This window comes from Cyprinodon variegatus, unplaced genomic scaffold, assembly GCF_000732505.1.
Source record: "Cyprinodon variegatus isolate N-32 unplaced genomic scaffold, C_variegatus-1.0 Scaffold418, whole genome shotgun sequence".
Taxonomy (NCBI): domain Eukaryota; kingdom Metazoa; phylum Chordata; class Actinopteri; order Cyprinodontiformes; family Cyprinodontidae; genus Cyprinodon; species Cyprinodon variegatus.
In genome coordinates this window covers 276,176-297,956 of record NW_015150871.1, presented here as the reverse complement: position 1 = coordinate 297,956, position 21,781 = coordinate 276,176, and the positions used below count along the sequence as shown (strand labels likewise).

Below are 21,781 nucleotides of genomic sequence, written 5' to 3'. Positions count from 1 at the left end.
GATTCTGTGTACCTTAATGATTTTCAATTTCCTGCCAAGAAGTGAGATCAAACCTAATGACTGTTTATTATTAAGTGACCTTTAAAGGCAATTAGCTGCACATCATTTAATTTAGGCTAACGACAAACACGGGTTTCACTTTGTAGGTTTTTGCTTGTGGAATACTTGGAAGACCTTTTTTTTTTTCAGTTTGTTCACAATACTATCTCCTTTGTGTTGGCCTGTCACAAAATAATAAAATACGATGATAATGCTTTTTAATTGTAAATTGTAATTGTTAATGGATTTATATTGCATTAGAAAAATCAGCAATGAATAGCGATACTTAAAACATGCATAGAATCACCATATAAATGGAATTCTATAGAAATTAGTTTTTAAGAGATTTAAAAGCATCCATTAAAGAGGTCTGTTTAATGCCTAGTAGCAGAGCATTCCACAAGAGATGCCTGAAACCATAAAAGTTCAATCACCCTCTGTCTTTAATCTTGTCCTGGGCACAGAGAATAAAACCTGGTCACAGAAAAATGTTGAACTATGTGATTCTATCATGAAAGAGTTCAGGAAAAGATTTATTTTTAAAGCAACTGTAAGACTGATTATCATATTGATGATTTTCTTTCTTTTGCCGGTTAGCAACCAGTCAGCAGGGTGTTATTATTATTATTTTTTATGAAACCAATTTGGGTTTGCTGAAACTGTGGAAAGAAAACAAAATTAGAAGGATGAAATAGCAGTTTAAATTGCTCTAATAAACCTTGATATGTTTGTCATTCATATTTACAATTCCCTCCTTCCATCTACATCATTAAACCATTTAATGAGTGTGTGTTTATTGTATGGGAACGATGTCATTAGGAGACAGTGGGTTTTTTTAGTGCAGACTCTGGTATGAAGAAGTCATTTAAACATTAAATAAAAATACTTGCAGGGCATTGTCTATAGATGCGGTAGTATCTGCATGGGATATACAGAGTGCATGTTATTTATGACTTTTTTTTTTTCTACTAGTGAGCTCTCTTGTGTTCTCACTATCTCTTTCTCCCCTGTTTCCAGCTCAAGCTCTTCTATCTTCCTTCTTCTCTGGGTTGTTTTCCTCTTTCGCCTCTTTTCCACACTATCAGTCCACACATGACAACCAGACACTCGACATAAAAATACCCCTTTGAAAATAAATAAAAGTTTATCTGTATCCATACAGACCCACAGGAATTCAGCACTACTCCACCAACCCCCCATTGCAGCATTCTTCCAGTTCTCTCTATATCAGTTAATATCCAATATTTTAGCTTGTCAGGAAGATTAATATCATTTGCCTTGTGAAATGTGCAGCTGTACAGTATGTGCTGTTGTAAGGTTTTTCATAATGACAAAGCTGACTTGAAATTATTTCATACAAACTTTAATGGACTGCTCAAAAAGCATCTGCCTCAGGGAGATGAAAAATTCATAGAAATCATCCTCTTATAGGCACATTCATACTCTGAAACCAAGAAGTGTGTGTGTTTTTTTTATTATTTTTTTTTAAGATCCAGATTGTTCCGTTTACAACCACATGCTATATGTGTCTTTACAAAGAAAAGAAGATTTTTATACTTTACTGGTAATCAACTTTTTTATTAGCCTGGTTTGGAGGCCGTATTTACAAGAAAATGCACATTAGTCAAATTCTTAAAAAACGTGACTCCAACTTTGTCGTAGTGCATTCCTCTTTCTGTGGAATCAGGAACTGAAACATGCCTTTTCTCTCTCCCGACTGAACCCCCACCCATCACCCCTACCCTACCCCACCTTATCTTACTAATATGCACCGCCATGCAGTCTCTGGGAGGAGAAGCAGTATTTGGAGAACGAAATTCGAATTCAACCTGCTGTAAGTTCATCATTGCACCATCTGGAATTAGGTTCAGAGGCACGGATTACTACTGTAACAGCAATTTTAACACAGTTGGAGGATTAAAGTAAAATGTATATTTATCCTGAGACTAATCCCCACATATATATATTTTTTTTGTTTAATTCAAAGTAACATGAAAATATGTGAATCCATAATATATTATACTGCTTTAACCCAAAAGCAGTGAAGTTTGCAAAAGCTTAGAATTTGTTCTCTGCAATTTTGGTAACCTTGGTTAAAAATGTGTTCAGGCGCTTAAAAAATATACCTGTTTAATTGCAGCAGCATAAATCCAAGCCTTTATTTAAGCTCATACATTAATTGAGGATCAATGACTTCCTGTAGCCTCTCTTTTAATTCAAAGAAACTACTTTTATTTAGGGGAACATCAAAACCAGGTTTTTAGCTAGGAATACTTCATAGGGTGTACACATTGGTGTATCACATCTTTAGGCTTTGCGTGGCGCGGGGGGGAGGTCTAAATTTGGAAATTTAGACTCTCTGAAACAACATTTCCCACATTTTGAAGTGGAATGCAGAAAACTTTTTGTCTTTGTTACAGTTACACTTTTGTCCTGATTATGGGAAGCATGTGTGCATTACTAGAGGCAGAAACTAAATAATTTTTAAGTAAAATATGATGTTTCATAGGTTCATTCGGACAATCACGAAGTGTAATGCTACATTCACACCGTGATATGAGCAACAAAAAACACATTCAATAAAGTGTGTACAAATGCGTCTTTTGCTTCTGCTGCTCCTGTGTTCAATGGAAGAGAGCGGCTTTGCTATATATTGCTTTGATAAGTGGGTGGAAAGTAGTTGTAATATATTTTTATGCGAGAAAACCTAAAACATGGTCTGTGCAGTCAGTTCATCAAGATTACGATCCTGTCTTAAAATATTATTTTTCTGTTGGAGCCGCACAGACCCTCCCATACCCATGGTGTTCTGTCACCGGGAATCCCCTGCAGCCGCTAACGGAACAATAAGAGAGAACATATTTTTCTGTCAGATTTAGATATTTTCATTTCATTTCAGCAGTACTGTTTCTTTCTCTCTGCCAGCTCACAGATCAGTTTCTGATTGGTTGATGTGGCACGTTGAGCAGCAAAATGTACAATTTTCCTACTCTAACATCTGCTCGTAAGATTTTGAACAATTGAGCGTAATTTCCCGGGGAAACACAGGGTGTACAATTTGTTATACGCATCACTAGCTTAAGGCCTGAGCAACAACATATTGAGCAAGTAAGATGTATAAGCATAAGACCGGGAGTGATTAAATTATTTTTTTTTTCTGAACTTTAGACTTCAAATACATTATAAAATCTATGTAAGAGATAAAAAAGTCAACAGTAAATTATATTTACCGTTTAAAACACCTAAAGCTCTTACTAAAACTAGAAAATATGTTACTTTTTTTTTTCCTCCAAACATTTATTTAAAAAGCTTCCTATTGGAGAAATGCAGCCAAGAGAGGCATATTAGGATCCCAAAGTCTCCTATACAACTATAGACCCCATCTAAATGCCAGTCAGGCATAAAGTATGCCAAAAAAGTATTTCTATTGTTCTACCATCATAAATGTAAACCTGTTGAATTTGCAGACTATTTCTACTAGTTTTAACTAGAACAATGTGCTGTAGTCATGGAGAACTAATACCAAGTTTTTGAGCAACAAAAGCAAGTCTGACATAAAAAAAAAATTAAGGAATAAGTTGGGGAGCAGTTCAGGCCTACTGTCACCCATAAAGACTCATCTATAATACTGTAGGCCAGTTTATATGCCTTTGGAATCACATTTTGATTATAAACCCGGCGTCTCTGCCAGCATCTTAATGCAAAGCATATGAATAGATCAAACCAATGCATGGTTCACCAGACACAACAAAAAACTATTTCCAAGGTTATCTCAGTCCCAAGACCAAAATACTACAAATAAACATGTGAAATGAGCTGAAGGGAGTTTCAAAACTCTAGACTATCTCATTCTATAGTATATGATCAAATTCTGTGAGGTCATTAAAATTAATTTCACCAAATATGTTATAGTTAACATGAGATTTCTTCTAAATGAATAATACTTAAAGGTTTTATGTTGTTTTGTTTTTTTTTTTACTCTCAATAACAGATTTCAACAGATCTCAAGACTTTGATTTAATCTTTACCAGAGGTGGCAGTTACTATGCAGGGTGCAGTAAATATTCATTTTATGCAATTACTGTTATGTTTAATTAAGAGAAAAACATTAAGTCATTGGCTCCTACTGCTCTTTAGTGTATTCTAAAGCTGTGCTTTGTGTACAGAACTCTAATGTCACAGGGCATTTTAAATCTTTTTAATTTAGTCTTTTTTAGTCACAATATTGTGCAACTTTACTGAATGTAGTAAAGTGACACTATACTAGTTTAGGGATCGATAATAAAAACATGAATTTTGCTGAATAGAATATGACTAGTATTGCATGAATGAACCAAAGGCCCTTTAGTGACTCTCGGAATTATTGCACCAGAATATATTTTGCCGCTTTTGCTTTTAAAGAGCGGAGTTTGAGCTTTGAATAACTTAAACCAGCTGCTGGCCATATCTTTTTAGAGATATATTGCTGCAACTTTTTACTGATTATGTAATTTCAGATGCTTCCAAATGTGCTTCTCTGGCTGGTTGCAATTCCACTCATGGCTAATTTTTGATTGCAGCTTTTGAGCCAAAAATGGCCATAAGATAAATATCCTTCTTCCATAAAAATTTAATTACATATCCACCTTATTTCTGTTGCGTCTGATGCATTGCCGGAATTCTGTGCAGAATATCCTGAATAACATTTTCACATGTCAAGGGATTGTCTTTCAGAGAACAAATTCTGATTTAAGAAATATCTACACCTTTATTTGGGATGATATATCTGGCTGGGCCTTCATCTTATTAGACTCAAAGGATGATCTGATGAAATGGACTTATAATATTTGCATATTTATCTGCTGTGCCAACTTTTTTGTTATGGGCAGAGATGCTATTAAATGAAGTACTTTCACTGTTTAAATGCATATTTCATAGCAGCATCTCCAGGAATACATTGGTTACAACATTAACTACTATTTACATTTTGCTGAAGGAGAAAATGTATCCCTGTGTGGAGATTAAGAATTAATTATATAAGACAATATAGGCTAAATTCCTTCAGTTGAACTATGAATAATGCTTCGGGTTTCAAACATTAAACCTAAAGTCTATATGGATAAATAATGATAACTCCTCTGAGAATTTTGAGGTCCGTTGAAAATGCTCAATAATGATATTTATTCCTATTGTAATTCAGGACATGGAGAGCAACACAAACCTGTTGAAGGGCAAACTTGATGTTTTGAAGAATGAAGTGGCTCAGAGACAACAAGATGTAAGGTAAGAAATCTTTCATGAGGGCAGAACTTGAGTGGTGGAGCTCCATGACTGGGGCTGTATCCTGATGTCTGCCCTAATCATCCATATAAGGCACTATAAAGTGGTTACGCTATTTTAAATCGGTGTCCAAATGTCTCGTGGATGCAAAAGTAGTGGACTCGAATTTTCATATAATCCACCTTGAAAAGTAGTGATTATCGATGATCACTAGATGAGCAGATATATCCTGGAATGCTTTGTGAGAAGAGCTCTCCTCGCAAAGCTTTATGGGATTTCTTGTCACAGCCTGACACCCTTCCAGAGAGGCGGAGTCACATGACAAAGATGGAGCGGATAGTAGTGATCATATGTCCAAAAGGTGACTTAATTAAGTTCACTATAAAGTGCTCTATATAGTTCCCACTCTATATAGAGATTGAGGGATCTAGGGGTTAGGGCAGACATTCTGACACAGCCTCTGTTTTATTCCAACGCAAGAAACTCTGAACAGAAATGTTCTGTTTATGGCTCTACATTTAATCATCATCTCATATCTTTTTCATTTTTTAGGATGACATTGATGTTCTGAATAACGTTGTATAAGATGCCCAAAACTTGGATTATTGTTTATTAATCTGAAACACATGTCATAATGTTTTAAACTTGAAGCTTTGTTTTTGTATTTTATAAATCTAATTTGATGGTTTGATCCCTTTTACCATTGAGTTTGTCATTGCTGACTTTAGTTTTGCTTTTGTTTCTGAGCTTTTTTTCGGCTTTGTGAATGTTCTGTTTTTTGTCCTGCGTGTTCATTTCTGTACACCCATTCGCCCTTTTGAGACTCCCCTCTAAGCTTCTGTTAACTTGCGACCTGCTAACAGAATGCATTCCTCTGTTCTGTTAATCTCCCTAATTTGACCTATCTTGGCAACTTCTGTTCTGTTTAATTATTTCCATCTTCACATTGTTTGCCTTGAACAAGCTTCTGTTTTTTATTTTTTATCAAAACTTTTTTTTTTTTTTTTACATCTGTTCTCCTTCCCATCTGTGATTAATTCCACTGAAAACAGCATGAAGTTTTTTCATAGTAAACCTTCCATCTTTATTCCTGATTGAACCTCTTTGGTTCCTTCATGAAAGTGTTACTTCTCCTTTGTTCTTTGAAAAATCTCTAAAGTCTTTGCTGAGCAGTTGTATTTTTTTTGTTGAGTTAATTTACATTAATGAAGAAGGTGACTCCTGCAGTCACCAGACTGAATTCAGTTCATTTATATAGCGCCAACATCACATCACATGTCATCTTGAGGCACTTTACAAAGACAATAAGCTGGTTTCTGATATTAAATCCCATTAGAATTCATCAAAGTAAAAGCGACAAAATAAAAATGAAAATATATTAAAAGGTAAATACTTTGATAAAGATGAGCGTATGTCAAGTGTCCTGAGATAAAACAGAAGCCAGGAACAGGTTAACCCTGCTGCAATAGGCTTCAAAACTTCAATGAACTAAATGTCTTATGGCTTATAAAATCAAGTTTGACATGTCCACTTTGTGATTTTTAAATTGTACCTCCTTGTGTCCTTTCTTGGATCCTCTACCAGATTCTTTCTAGTTTCTAAGCGGGTAAGAAATAAAAATAAGACAAACACACATGGTAATATATCCCTCTGCATTTATTTAATGAACAGAAAACTGATTGAGGATTTGGAAACACTTGAAACGCTTCTATTAAAAGAACAAAAGGAGTTGGAGGAAAATAAGATGATCATCAAAATCAAAGAGGTTTGTTTGTGTGTGAGTGACTGGGCTCAGTTGGTGGCCTTAACACCATGAATAGAATACATACATAACATCTGTCCTCTTATGCCTTTGATCGCCTTTCTCTATATTGTTGTTTCAAGGCTGAGAAAGCGCAGCTTGCCTGCATACCTAACCAGATAATGAGGGACATCGAAAGAAAACGCTCTGTATGGAAGTAAGTGATTTCAACCCTTTGTCAATTTTTACTTGATGGGTTAGACAGAAAAATTTGTCTATATTCAGAACTGCTGTACATTTTCTTTAGCAAGCTTTCCCTCCATCCACTGGGATCTTATTACAGTTTTGCATATGAGGATTGTTTTCTTTCATGTTGCACATGGTCAAACTTTCCTTGATGTACAGAAACAACCCCCAAAATCAAAACATTTTCATTTCTTATCCAGTAGTTTGTAGAAATAGTTATATTTTTAGCATTTTTTTAAGCTGGTGTGGATGCTGAGCTGTTTCTAAGATTTATACAGCTCATCTATGCATATTGAAAATTGCTGTTATGGTTGCATGGAAATAGCTGCTAATAGATCCTACCCAATTAATATCTCATAAATGACCCTAGATTCTGATACGAGTCAACAACACGGATGTGAGGCAGGGGTAGACCAAAGGGCTCGGAAAAGAAAGAGTTAAATGTTTTGCTCTCTGAGTTGTCGAGGGGAAAGGAAGATTGCTGGCGAAGAAAATGGACAAGGTTGGAGCACACGGAACAGCAAAATCAGCAAAGCAGCATGATGTGTTTTATGAAGACGTAGCTTCAAAAAGATATTACAAAACTGCGCTCATCTATGTAATAGATAAAATGACAAAATACATATGAATAAATCACCTTTCTAGAGGCGAAGCCCTTATACAGTAGGTCCTGCGATGGGCTTTAAAATTGATATATTTTTACATCAGAAGAGCTCATTTGTACTGTAATGTCAGATAGAACTGAAAAAAGTAAATATTACATGTATGTACTTCTTGAAATAAGGGAAAGTTGGTGGTAAGAATCCTCATTGATAAGTGTGATGGAGGATCTGTGATGCTGTGGGCTTGTTTTCCTTCCAAAGGCCATGCTTCTTATTAGAATCCATTGTTCATCACAGATAAAATCAATCTTCTTCAATGGCCATCTCAGCCCAAACCTTAAAACCAAAACCTTGACATTAGAATAGCTTATTTATATGTTAACTTAAAGGAGAACATTTTGAGAAAATGTAATATATATTTTTCAGTATCAAGGTAAAATACTCTCACTAAGCTGGTATCACACAATTCCTTTTTGCTTCAGTTCCTCCTGGCATAAATTCTACAGATTTTGGTTCACCTTCACATAATCACATCACACAGTTGTTTTTCTAGTTTTGATGAAACCCTCCAGTTTTCAACCCATCCCAGAGGTGCTCCATCTGTTTCGGATGACGTTTTTCCAATCTGTTGTCCAAATGTAGCCTCAGTTTCCTGTTTTTAGTTAACAGGAGTGACATCCTCTGGTACAGCAGCTCATCCATTCCTGTGTTTAACTAGAATCAATTTCTTCTAATATACTAAACATTCAGCTGCTATTTTCTCCTTTTTTCACCAGTTTACGTGACTCCAAGGGATTTTTGTTTTTGAAAATCATAGAAGATCAGCTTTTCCTGAATTTCTCAAAAAAAAAAACAACAGTGTAATAAAAAACAACCATGCCATGTATTAAGCCACCTGAATCCCCTTTTCATGCTGTTTGGTGTGTTGCTTTCCCTGCAATTTTTTGAGTTCTAATTTTAGTAACATGTTGAGATGCATTTGCGTTAAGTTTTGCAATTTTTTTATTGTTTTTTAACCAAATTTTTAAACTGCAGCAAACTTTATCATTGAAACATGTTTTTCATTTAGTGTAAACTAAACTATCCACATGAACTTCAACAGAGGGAACCAAGAAAAGCACTTTTGACACAACATAAAAAAATTATATTTTGCAGCTACAGTGTATTAGAAACAAGCCTGTTCCCCATATGCTTCAAGTCTTTGGATTTTTTTTTACCAGTGTTACACCCCTCTAATGTTTTTCCAGTCTAACTGGATCATTTCCTCTTTTTTTCCTCTGAACTTCCTCTGACAGTGTTCCAGGGTCTCATTTTAGTAGGTTTATTGCTTCTAATACGTTTTTTTTGCTTTCCAGAATGTTTCACATAAACACTGAACTTAAAGATGCTTGTTATTTAGCTGTTGTCACGATCCGAAGCAAAAAGTCACTCAGAACTGGTGCCACCGGGCTGAAATCAACCATATGTCTCAAGCATTAATCATTTATTTTACTGATTCTATATTTATATTTTAATTTTCGAGCAAGGCTGGGGAACTAACCATGAAAAATGGCTTGAAATTTGAAACTTAAAACCTAAAAGATTCCTGTACTATTATTATTTTTTAGATGCTGTTCATTTTAACAGCATCTTCACATGTTCAACGATCTTTTTTGTCATGTCTCTAAATAAACCCTAGAGTTGCAATGAAGAGGATGGAGTCCCTGAATATGGAGCTTTCAGAAACTAAGCATCAGATGAGGAGTGTGAGTGAGGGTAATCAGTCCCTGGAGATGAGGAGACAGGAGGCAATGCAGGAGCTGGAGCAGCTCAGAGCCCAAATAGAGGCATGTCAAAAGGAAAACAGACGGCTACTGAAGGAGCAGGAGATCAGCAGGGAGGAATTCGCTGAAATCATGGGCAGCAGGTGGCATTTTTGTCTTTCAACTTATAAAAATATTTACTGGAATGAGATGCTTTATGGTTTTTTTTATGTAGTAGTGTTCATATAAGTGTGTGTGTGTGTTTTCTTCTTTTTCAGTGGTATTTTAGAAATGAAGTTGCTGAACCTAATGATTGACAGAAAGCAGCTTTGCAACAGCCAATCTGTTCAGCTCAGAAAGAAACATAGGTACACTTCCTATGTCCATCTAATTCTCACTTTTTGGTTTCCTTCTATGCATTTTCCCTCTGTTCATTTAAGTTACACAGCTCAAAGTCAACATGAAAGGATGTTACAGAGACTGTGGCTTTTCTCAAGTTAATAACATCACCATAAAACAAATGTGCACAGTGAATGCCTAGTTGGTAATAAGATTCACTTAAAAAAAAAAAATAAATAAGGTATAATTTCACAAAACCTTGAAAAAATATTTCTACCTTCTTGTCACTTTGTGAAAATGAGTCTCTGAACAGCCAAAAACCTTTATTCATTATCTTAGCATTTAGTGTGATGGACCATCACAAAGTGGTGAATAAATGTGCACAGATGATCTGAGGTGTAATGCATTCATCAATAGTCCTGTAAACTGTGCATCCATCCATTCGCTATAGGCACCTGCCCTTGGATTGCTGGCGGAAATGTTGCCCATCACTAACAGTTACAGAACAACCATACACTGTCATTATTTCCTAAGGACTCCAGCAAAGTCAAACATTGGACAGTCCAAATGCAAGGAAACAGGGCCACCTCTTTAAACTGATGTTCTGAAATAAATCTGGTGGAAACTTAAGTAGTCACTTCTCCTAGTTTTCACATTTAAAAGCCTTTAATGCTCTCAAAAAATGATTGTGCGCCTTATAATCCGTTTATACAAGAAAAATGCTTACAAAGCGGACTTTAAACTTACCACTATCAGTTAAGCAGTAGATGCTAAGAGTGAATTGAGTGTTAATGGATTAATAGTACAGAAGTGGGAGACGTAAGATAATGACCTACACCATAGTCTGGTGTACCTTGTATATAAAAAGAGTTCAGAAACAAACCATTTATTGATAACACCTTATAATCCAGTGCTCCCTATAGTATGGAAAACAAGGTGTCCGGAGGGGGGGGATTAGCTGTGCAAAGGTCTCTTAGGGTTGTTAGATAAAGGATATGAAAATAAAACACCGTTATGACTAGGGAACACAGCAGAATTGTCCAGAATAAAGAAATAAATAAGATTAAAGCAAAGTTTGGATGATGATAAGCAATAAGCCCAGCTTTGAAAGTGTTACTGAATAATCTCAAGCTTTTTTTTTTTTTTTTGCATTGAGAAATAAAATAATAACAATGGTAAAAATGATCTAGGTTTACGGAGATTATCTTTACAAACCCCTAAATTGTGTAGCTGTTACTTCAGTAAAAGGTGGTTTTACAAAGGACGGTGTCTGAACTCAATTCTCTTCTACACTTCTCTTCAAATTCTCACTTTAAAATAAAATATTGACTTTTTTTTCTAGTATTGCTATACTAATTAGTGTATATCTTTACATAAGTAATCTGAAAAAAAAATTTTGATAAAAGAATATTTTTGGCAGAATCTTTGGAAACTGAAACGATTATTTAATGAGTTACAGCGTCAATGTGCTGTGGCATAGAGGTGCCTGTGGCACTGTGTAGGTTTAATAAGCCTGCTGTCCTATATAGCTGCCTTCAGGTCATCTGCCTTGCTGGGTTTGATGTCTCTAATCGTGCCCCTGAAAACAGCCCATAGATTTTCTATTGGGTTCAGGTCAGGGAAGTTTGCTTTCTGGTCAAGAACAGGATCACTGTGGTGCTACCTTCAGCACTATGGACAGGTGCCAAGTCCTGTTTGAAAAATAAAATCGGCTGCTTCATACAGCCTTTCATCATAGACCAGCATAAAGTGCTGGAATTTCCCCATAAGACTGCTTCATTGACTGTGGACTTAGGAAACACAGTGGAACAACACCAGCAGATGACATGGCACCCCAAAGCATCACTGACTGACATGGTTTGTGGTGGGGAAAAAAGGACTAAAATGACAAAAGGACACCTGCAGATGCAGGATGGCTGTATATTTAAATAAAAAAAAAACTAAAAGCTTTGCATCATTAAATAACAGTCCTGACATTTTTCACTGAAGCTCGGATAAGATGCATCTGACATCAACTCTGGTTCAAGAGTGGCTTAACATGAGAAATGTGACGGTTGTGTCCTCTGTGACTTGTAAAGTTTCCCCAAACCTTGAATCAATTTCACTTGATAATCCTTTAAAGGATTTAAATTTCTGTTATCTGTAAGCGATCATCAAAATTATAACAAACAAATGTTTGGAATGTATCACTCGTTACATAATGATTCTAGATTGTATCTATGACTTTAACTTTTGTTTTTATTTCTGACAGAAATCTATGAACAAAATCGACTAGTTGCTTGACTTTTCTAAAAGAGTTCTTGTGGAAAAATGTAGAAAGTAGAGCCTGCAATAGATATAATAAATATTTCAAAGGTTCTGTTGTTTTTCCTTAGGCAGGTGGAAGCCCTGAGACGGATGGAGCAAGCAGTAGCCATGGCCACTGAGCAGCTTGAGTTCACACAATCTACCTACAAGCAGATTCAAGTGCAGTTGGTTTGTAATATTTTCTTGCATAGTTTACAGATCTGCATATTTATTCGTTTTAAAAAATGCAGCCTTTGTGGAGGGATGGAAAGAAAGAAAACACTGCAAACTTGTAGAACATTGTTAAACATCACCATGAACACTCTGTCCTCACTATGAAACAGCAGCAGCAACATTACACTATAGGAATCATTTTGTTTAAGGAGAGACAATGAGGTTGGTCAAAAATTATATGAAGACATGTAGATAAAAAAAAAACACTCCTGTTGTAAATAATCTTTTAATCAGCAAGACTTCAGAGGATTGAGTTTAACTCTGCTGTGAACCTACAGCCAGAGCTGGTTAATGGAATGGCTTAAATTTTGGGTAATTAACCTTTATTACCTTAAAGGTGATTGGATTTATTTTTAAGTTTAATACAGTTTCCTTACTGGGACATTACATCTCAATAAAATGACACAAAATGACAGAAAAGCAACATACTGACAAAAAGTGACTTTGTTAAAGAGCAACCTAATTTTTTCTTGAAAAATGAAAATGAGAAAACCTGAGAAGCTATTGCATAATTTTAGAACATATTGCAGGTAACTAAAATATGAATTTCTTCCAGTTTAGACACAAACTGTAATGCATTCTTCAGAGTGACATTTAGCCTTTTTAAATAAAAAATTGCAAAGAAATGTAAGCCTAGTGGTGCACCTGTGTTTTGGGGCAGTTACAGAAGGCTTTAGTCATATCCAGTTATCAGAACATAAAAGGCATTTATTATCATCAGAGGACTTTTTAAATCCTGCATCTTCCCATCCTTTCACTGTTCTGCACAGATTTTTAGAGAGAATGCAGGAAGCCAGGGTGAGAACCAGACTCGATTGGATATGCATCAGCACATTTGGCATGCACAAACTAAAAGCAAAGGAAATTAAAACGGCACAATGGGGAATAAAAAGTTCTGCAAAACAAATATGCTGTACAGAATTATTTAGTAAGTTTTCCCATTACTGATTTTCACGTGAGCCATTTCTCATAATGACTAAGGCTTCACCACAGAAATGCACATTATTTTGTAATTAAGGAGTTTAATATTTCAAAAGTACTGTGTTTTATTATAAGGCTTTACCTTAATTAAGCTCTGACTGCAGCTGATGCAAACTTGTGGCATTAAATTGTCCTGTTTGAAACATTTGCATTTGATTCTATCCCATTCTTTCTGAAAGGATTAATCCATTAAAAGTGTGATATGCTACAGCTTATTACATTAAGATTAAGGTAACAGTATGCAAAGAATGATTAAATTTGTTATGAGAATGTCGACTGTATCATAAAGAGGCGTCTATCTCATCATGTAACTCATTGCAATCACAATCTCTTACAAGCTCTGCTGCTGAGATCCAGGACCAACTCTAAGCAGATGAAAGATGTTGTATCCAGATGAAAATTTAAACAGGCTTTTGATTTCCACTGCGCTCTGGTCTAAATATTCAGCTGGATGCTGTTCCCGAAAGAGAGGCCAGCGCTCGGCAAAGGAGGGAGCTTGAGAGGGAGATGGATGCTCTCAAAGCCAGCTTTGAAAAGCAGGTGGGGATGTGCTCTTATAACAGCAACAGCCTAAAGCAGTTTTATCTGTATCCAGGGTTCCTGCACAGTCTGGAAGAATGTGGAATTTTATTTAAGTAATTTTTTTTACTTGACAAGTATAGAAAAACATCATTTTTTATGGTCTTCCTCCCTTCTATCCTTACACCCTCCTATTATTATTACTTTCTTGTTCCTTATGTCATTTCCAAGGTTACATCTCAAGTGAATTAGAAGACCATTAAAAACTCAATACTGTTTTCACTCATTTAATAAAGAAACTACTATCTCATAGATTCATCACACATAGAGTATAATGCGAATATTGAGAATATTACTTTTAATTTTGATGGCTTATGATTTGAGATCATGGCTTACATATTATTAAAAACCCCAAACAATTATATGTCTAAGGGAATAAGAAAACCACATGATATCAATAAAATAATTCATTCACAGCACCTTTATGCTTCTAAAATATATTCATTTATGTGTACTCAACTGTTGATAAATGCTTCTTTTGCATGAGTTAGTGCATCAATGTAGCATGACATGGAGGTGATCAGCAATGCTAATGCTTCATCTTCCTCCTAATAATCCATAGGTTATCTATGTGGTTCAGGTCTGACCAATGTAATGGCCAAATTAAGCACAGCATCTCCAAGTTTTTTTAAAATCAGCTCAGCATAGATTCCTGCTGTTCCTCAGCTTTTCCTCTTAAGTCTTGGACCTTGATTTCCAAATGAAATTCAAACTTTACTTTAACAGGACTTTGGACCACAGCACAACGTTAATGCATCTTACATGGGCTTAACTTGTCACAGGAGACATCTGTTGATTTTTTTGTTGTTGTTGTTTAATTAGCTGATAAATGTGATGTTATGAGTTTTTAATATTCAATTTTTTCTGCAGTGCTCTAATTTTCTCAGACGCTCATTTGGGCGTTAATTATCTGTAAGCCATCATTGCTCAACAGAACACAGAACATACTGATCCTCACATTAGCAGAAGATATGAGCAATTCAGAATGGTTTTCTCCAAACAACACTGATTTCATTCCCAGCCAAATCCTCCCACAGAGGTTGCATCATCCCAAGGACAAACTACCTAAACACAGACTGAGGCGTATGCAGAACAGTGCAGTGAGGAATACTCCGACCTCTATACAGGGGAAACTAACCAACCTCTACAAACCTTTGGCTCAGCCAATGATAGTCAGCTCCTCAGGACAAGATTACACTAACAACGTACTTCTCAAGGACAAGGAAGACTCTTTTAAGGGTCAAAATGTTTATATTTTAGACAGGGAAGGTGGGATGCTCTTAGAGAGTAAAAAAAAAAAAAAAAAAAAAAAAAAAAAAATAAAAAAACAAAGTCATTGACAACTAATGAGGGACACCACTCATCTATAAAAGCACATGGTATATCCTTGAGCCTACTCAGAATCTTCATTATATAAATGTGATAACTAGGGACATCTATTATTAACAGATATTGTTTTTTAATGCATATAGCAGCCCAATAATCTTTAGTTTCAATAAAAGGCCAAATCTGATCTAAGGTGTTTATTTACACTGTAGAGATGAGATTTTTAAGAAATCCTTGCCTAGATGCTCTATTCAATCACATTGCATGTTCAAAGTAAAGACTGGTGGGAGCAAGTGGTGCAGATTTTTAAGGATACATCATGGAGGCACAACTTTTAAGATGTCTTGGAGAAAACTAATGAAACTTTGCCAGTTGACAAAAAATATAATGAGTCCCAATGAGACAACAGTTCATTCTCCTAATTTCTATGAGAGGAGAGATTTTAAGCCCAGCCTGGAGTGAGAAGAAGTTTCTAAAAGATAACCATGCAACAGTAAGGTTTGGCGTCATCAGCTATCTAGGATAAGAACTGAAGACCAGTTGTTTTGTTTCAAACCTTTTTTGGATTCATAATCATCAAAATCACATTAATTAAAGTGTTTTTTTTGCACTATGTCTAATAAATCTATGAGTTAAAGTTTCTTATGAGTGTCCAATATTCTAATTCTAAATATTCTAATTACCTAAGTTGTAACCCGTTTCCCTTTTCTTTCATTCTTTTCATGTGTAATTTTTCCTTAAGCCATTGACTTTTTTCCATCCTTGTGTCCAACCTAATTGCTATTCTTTCTATAACCGTCTTTCTTTAGTTTTATTTCTCCTATTTGTCCCCTGCCTGTTTTTCCTTCCTACCACCTGTGTATACATTATGTTCAGCCTGCATGTCTGTCAGCCCACTCTTCTTATTTTCTTCCATTCCTTTTTTGCAGGTTCCATATTTAAAGCCTTAAAGGGACAGTGTGTAACAAATATGCCATCTTTATTAGCAAAAATAAAGTGTTGCTTTGTCAATTTCACATGTGTTGAAAAGCTTATAACCTCACATCAAAAATAAAAGCATTCTCATAGTTTACAAATAAATAGCAGGTGATTCACCCAGTTGAAGACCCATGTTGTCATTTTCTGTTTTATTTTTTTATTTCATAGATTATTTTAGTTTTTTATTTATTTCAGCTGTTAGATTAAACGTGATTGTTATCCTACACTGGACGTGCTCAAATGCAACAATTAGCAGCTGCTTTTTTTTGTACTAAATTCGTATCATCTAACGGGCATAGGCTTTTTTTAGATATGTTTTCAGAGAAATATTACACTTTTCATCGTTTATTTTTGCAGATTTGACAAGTGCTTTAGTTGTTGTTCTTACAAGCTTGACCAGTGTGCCACATGTAATTAAGCTAGTGCATCACTAGGTGGGGGTAAACCTTGCACACTGCCCCTTTAAGCATCTTTGGAGATTTATTTACGAATATGCTCCTCTTCTTTCTATTAATGTGTTTATCTGTTTTTTTTCTTTTTTTTTTTTTTTTTTTTTTATCTTCATCTTGATGTTTTTATTCCAGCAATTTAACCCAAATATTTGAGATTTTTTACTGCAGAAAGGTGTTCCCAAGCAGGTTTCTGTGGCTGAAGAGGAAACTCAGAGGAAGCAGCACTACAGGATAATTCAAGAGCTGCTGACGGAGTCGAATCATCTTAGAGAAGAACTCCATAACCTGAGTTGTCTAAGACTGATTAAAGCAGAAGAGAGGGGTAAAAAGCACAAGGAGCGACTCAAGGCACAGGTACTAACACACACAGGACAATATAAAGCACTTTAGCCTATCCCATTATTTCTGTTAGGATTATTCAAATGTAGGTATTCATAATTAGAAAATTAGGTTTTGTATCTTAATAAACCCACACAATGGAGATGGTGGAGTTATAATTTTTTTTTAATCTTCCCACAGCAACTGAGCGAGCGCATCCAGCAGGAGCTCAAAGAAAAAGAGCTGCTCATCATCGACCACAACAAGCTCAACATGTTGCTCCAACACAGGTGGTGTTTTCATTCCTCTATTCAGTGTGCGAGTCTGGATAAGGATGACGTTGCAGAGGAATGCGTGTCCTGCTAATTGGTCATAGTTCGGTGTGCTGACGCCTACAGTGCCTCGCAGCACAACAACAGGCTTCTCCAGTGCATTCATTTGGGTCACGGCATGCAGAAAACATACTGATGATGCTGCACTGAACATGGAATAAATCCTCCCGAAAGCAAAAAAAACGCAGCAGGAGGATAATTAAAAATTTGTTTATCCTCTCGTGGTTCTCTCATTTAGCAATCACTGTTCACACCTCATGTCGTACATGAATTTTAAACGAAAGCTGATTGAAGTGTTAGCCTGCATGAATCTTCATTTGCTTATAAGAATTTTATTTAATGATTTCCTGATCATTGGGTTGTTGAATTTGAAATTAAGATTACTTTGATGGTATTTTGCCTTATTGAGAAACTTCAATTTTTTTTTTGTGAGCTCAAAAACAAGGTACTTTTCTTTAATGTCCTTTTTTTGTTTGTTTAACAATATCCTATAAACAAAGGTTAATATAATCACGTTTTAGAGACGAAAGGCATAGAAATCTGGAAAGCATGAAACCTAAACAAATCAATTCTAAAATATGATTTTCTTACACAGAAGAATATTTGAACCCAGCATATGGATGACTGTGATTCATCTGGCATAGGAGTGCAACTAGTAAACAGATTGCTTTTTTGACGGGGTTTTTAAATAAGAATATGTTTGATGGATGGGTATCAAAGTGCGCCCTCACATTCCAGCAAAGATTCTCCATCTGCAAAAAGTGAGTTTGACTTGCAAGGGGAAAAAAAGAGGATAATTTCCCTCCACTGCCAAAAAACAAGCTACTCTTTCATAATGTTGGCTTCGATGGATGCTCCTGTTTGAACACCCTCCCATAGCAAATATGTTTTTTTTCTGTGGGGGTGAGGATCTTATTGTCCAAAACAAATGATTTACATATTGTACGCCATTGTATTAACGTCTCCTTCAGTCATTGACTTTTTAAGGGTCAAACATGCCTCTTGGAGAAGATTGACAGTGAACAGGCTAATTGAGTTTGAGCAGCGTGACAGAAGGAGGCTATGACAGCAACATTACTGTGAAAATCTCACTCTTAAAATAAAGACTGATATTGTGAGGAACTGTGAGATTTTCAGCTGATTTCATTCACTGCTCCATTGCTTAAAAAACATCATATGATCTGCTAATGAAGTTGAAAAAGTTGTTGGGAGAATATTTAGCATTGAGGTCCATGTGCATCGTGACTATTAAGTGATGGTTAGTAGGACTTAAATTGTTTGTGGGTTTTTAGTTTGTGCTTTTGTTTTGTATATTCCGGATCTGTCGAATATTAATGCTGCTGCTCTTGGCCAACTATTCCCATAGATTCACTGCCCAAATCCTCATACTCATCTTTGCCCTATGAGCTATCACATACGTTTCATTAGCTTTTTGTTTTTTGTTTACATAGGAATCTATTGTATAATACTCGCTGATCTCTATTTATTCAATGGATTGTTGGTAGGCTGTTGGTAGTACATGGTTCTGTAAGGTCACCAGCCGCCATACTGGTACTCATTAGTTAGACCGGTTAAAATGTAAACAATAAGTGCGCTACAGCATCGAACAATGATAATGTTCTCGTTTTCAGGAGGGCTTAAGTCTTTAAAATAAAGATAAAGTCATCACCTTAACAAAAACTTGCTGTTTCATAGATTCAGTAGATCATGTAATTTATTCAAAAAAATAGGCACATCACATTGCATATTCAGAATAAAGTCAATAACTCATGTAATTTAACATATTATACAAATCCATCATTACAAATGAGTGTGGTATTGGAGCATAATAATACTGTAGTGAGATATTATCTGCTGATGTGCCAAAAGTGCTTAATTAATGATGTACATGTATTGATTATAATGTTATGGTAAATACATGACATAACAGAAATTTTTATGGTGCGACTCCGTGAGAGTGGGGAGTACCAAGAAGGCGGCAGGTAATTTTTAATATGTCTATTAGCAATCCAATGAATAAATGGAGATTAGTGATAATACGCTGATGCCAGACTTTGGTGTTCTGTGCATTCTTGGATGTTTAGTTCTTTGTTTATTTGTTCTTCACAATTAATGATTCCCACCTCACTTTTGTTCATATTTCTATTCTATAAAGATGAAAATAAACAGATGCTGTGCAAAACAAGCCTAAATTTTACATTAAAAGAAGCTGTAAAAATGGTATATCCGACTGTCTAATAATGCAGCTTCCAGTTTTCCTTGATGGGGACAAATTTCTAACCAATTGCTTTTTTATTTTTTGTTCCTCAGAGTATCACAGTATGCAAAACTCTATAATCAATTCAAGGAAGAGAAGAATAAGTATGTGAGGCTAAAACAAATTGCCTCACAGACAATTTCGGATTTGGGAGAGCAACTAAACATCCTTGGGAACGAGATGGAAATTCAGCGCTCCATCGCTGATAGCAAGGACAGGTGTGTTGATTTGTTTCAGCTTGGGCTTACTGTTAAACTGGATAAACCTACATAACAGATCAAGAATTGTTAGCATTTAGTTATATAACAACCACAACAATAATATATATTTTTAGGGATTCCATGTGAAAAACTAAATTACGTGGATATCTGCAAAGTGAATGGAAAAGGGATGTTTTTCTTTGTCCTTGTTTTTTGCAAATACAAATCTAGTGGATTTGCATTTAGGGTTTGTAATTAGTAGTGATCCTTGTTTGCTTCAATTATTTGTGCAAATTTTTGTTGCATTTTGAAAATCAGGATTTTAAATGACTCTTACTTGCAAAATGGCAGAAAAATCAGGCTGCACAGATAGTTTTGGTAGCTGAAATGAAAACATTTTGCTGTGCAGACCTTGCAGATGCATAAAGCACAAAGGCTTAAAGCTCTAGCTGTATTCTTATGATCATGCTCCTTCTGGAGGGTGAAACTCCATCCCAGATTCAAGACATTTGTTAAGCTTTTTTCCTTCAAAAATGAGCTGCATTTATCTCATAACTCCTGTCAGCCTCCCTGACTTTGTTTTAACTATTTGGGTGGCATGTTTAGACTAATGAGCAATCTGTTTTTATAGATGCATACCAGATTGCGTTTATGGCTTTTTTTACCATAGCAGCTTTATTCTTAACAGTTTTCAAAGAAGGCTTTGTTTGTCAGTTTACAAATACTATAACATAACTGCTTTAAAAGTTCACCCTTACATGTCTTTTGTCTCTCATAGTGTTCATAATGCAGTTACTATAAAGCTGCTACATGAAGGCCTTAAAGGTTTGTTAGGGAACTGAGTGAACAGTTATGCAAAATTAGGAAACTTCTTATATCAACTGGATATTACTTAAACTAGTTAAAAGGACACGATCACTACTGAAAGTCACGCTTTTAGTGTTTTAAAAACATATAAATGCACTGCACTTCTTTGCATTTGTCTTTCACAAAGAATGCTTATGCAACACAGTAAAGTTTAGCTGTATCCTAACAAAATGGGGAAATAGTTCAATGGGTATGTGCTGTTTAACATGTCTTTGTATGTCTGTTTCAGATTATTAACAAAAGCTCGTATAAACGTCTCCAATGGTTCCAAAACGAGGGAAAGACTGTGTAATGAGATATCTAAGGTCTGCTCACAAACACTCAAAATGTGGGGTAAAATGAGTGCAATGCATGTCTAAGACTGAAGCACAGTCAATATCCAACAGAAATGATACTACACTACGCCTCTCATTAACGAGAGCTGGACGACATTTCTGGGGATTTATCAAAGCATGTTTTTTTTCTTAGTAAGCCAGAAGCAACTTTCTAGTGGAAGTTCTTACCCTTTTTATTTTGGACTGTTTCATAGGTATCTATAAGCTACTGCACATCCAGCATTATTTGTACCTTTTAATGAGGCTTTTGAGCCGTTTCTCACACACAGGCTGTTTATGAGTTTATGGACCTCTCTGCTTTCTGCAATTTATATATTTGCTTATGTTGTTTATGACCAAAATAAGTTTGTTTCTACTCAAACTGGATTTGTCATGCTCTTTGCTCCACTCACCATAAGTGTACATTTACTGTAAGTTTTAAAAATGGGATTTTGATTTATTAACATTTTCCAGTTTACCTGCAAACGGCATCAAATCAGTCAAAAGTATGAAGACAACAAACTGGAGCTAACAAATCTCTCCCAAATGATCGAGTTCCAACAGAATACCCTTCTGGGACTAAAGAAAGGGCTTGAAAAAGCCTCACAGAGACGCATTATTCTGTAAGCTCATTATTATTTTTCCCCACATCTGTATGGCAGGTAGATTTATCCTCCACTAAGTATTAT

General features: G+C 35.5%; 1 protein-coding gene across 1 annotated transcript in view; it reads left to right on the top strand.

Annotated features, from left to right (window-relative positions):
* The window catches only part of ccdc146 (coiled-coil domain containing 146), a 66,055-nt gene that overhangs the window by 23,155 nt on the left and 21,119 nt on the right, over window positions 1-21,781 (top strand). Inside the window, exons 4-16 of the mRNA XM_015388283.1 lie at window positions 1,822-1,873; window positions 5,219-5,301; window positions 6,970-7,063; window positions 7,183-7,256; window positions 9,566-9,793; window positions 9,908-9,997; window positions 12,344-12,443; window positions 13,917-14,009; window positions 16,973-17,158; window positions 17,324-17,412; window positions 19,765-19,929; window positions 21,008-21,083; window positions 21,567-21,715. Coding sequence (XP_015243769.1) covers window positions 1,822-1,873; window positions 5,219-5,301; window positions 6,970-7,063; window positions 7,183-7,256; window positions 9,566-9,793; window positions 9,908-9,997; window positions 12,344-12,443; window positions 13,917-14,009; window positions 16,973-17,158; window positions 17,324-17,412; window positions 19,765-19,929; window positions 21,008-21,083; window positions 21,567-21,715 — 1,479 coding nt within the window. The remainder of the gene's footprint in view (window positions 1-1,821; window positions 1,874-5,218; window positions 5,302-6,969; window positions 7,064-7,182; window positions 7,257-9,565; window positions 9,794-9,907; window positions 9,998-12,343; window positions 12,444-13,916; window positions 14,010-16,972; window positions 17,159-17,323; window positions 17,413-19,764; window positions 19,930-21,007; window positions 21,084-21,566; window positions 21,716-21,781) is intronic.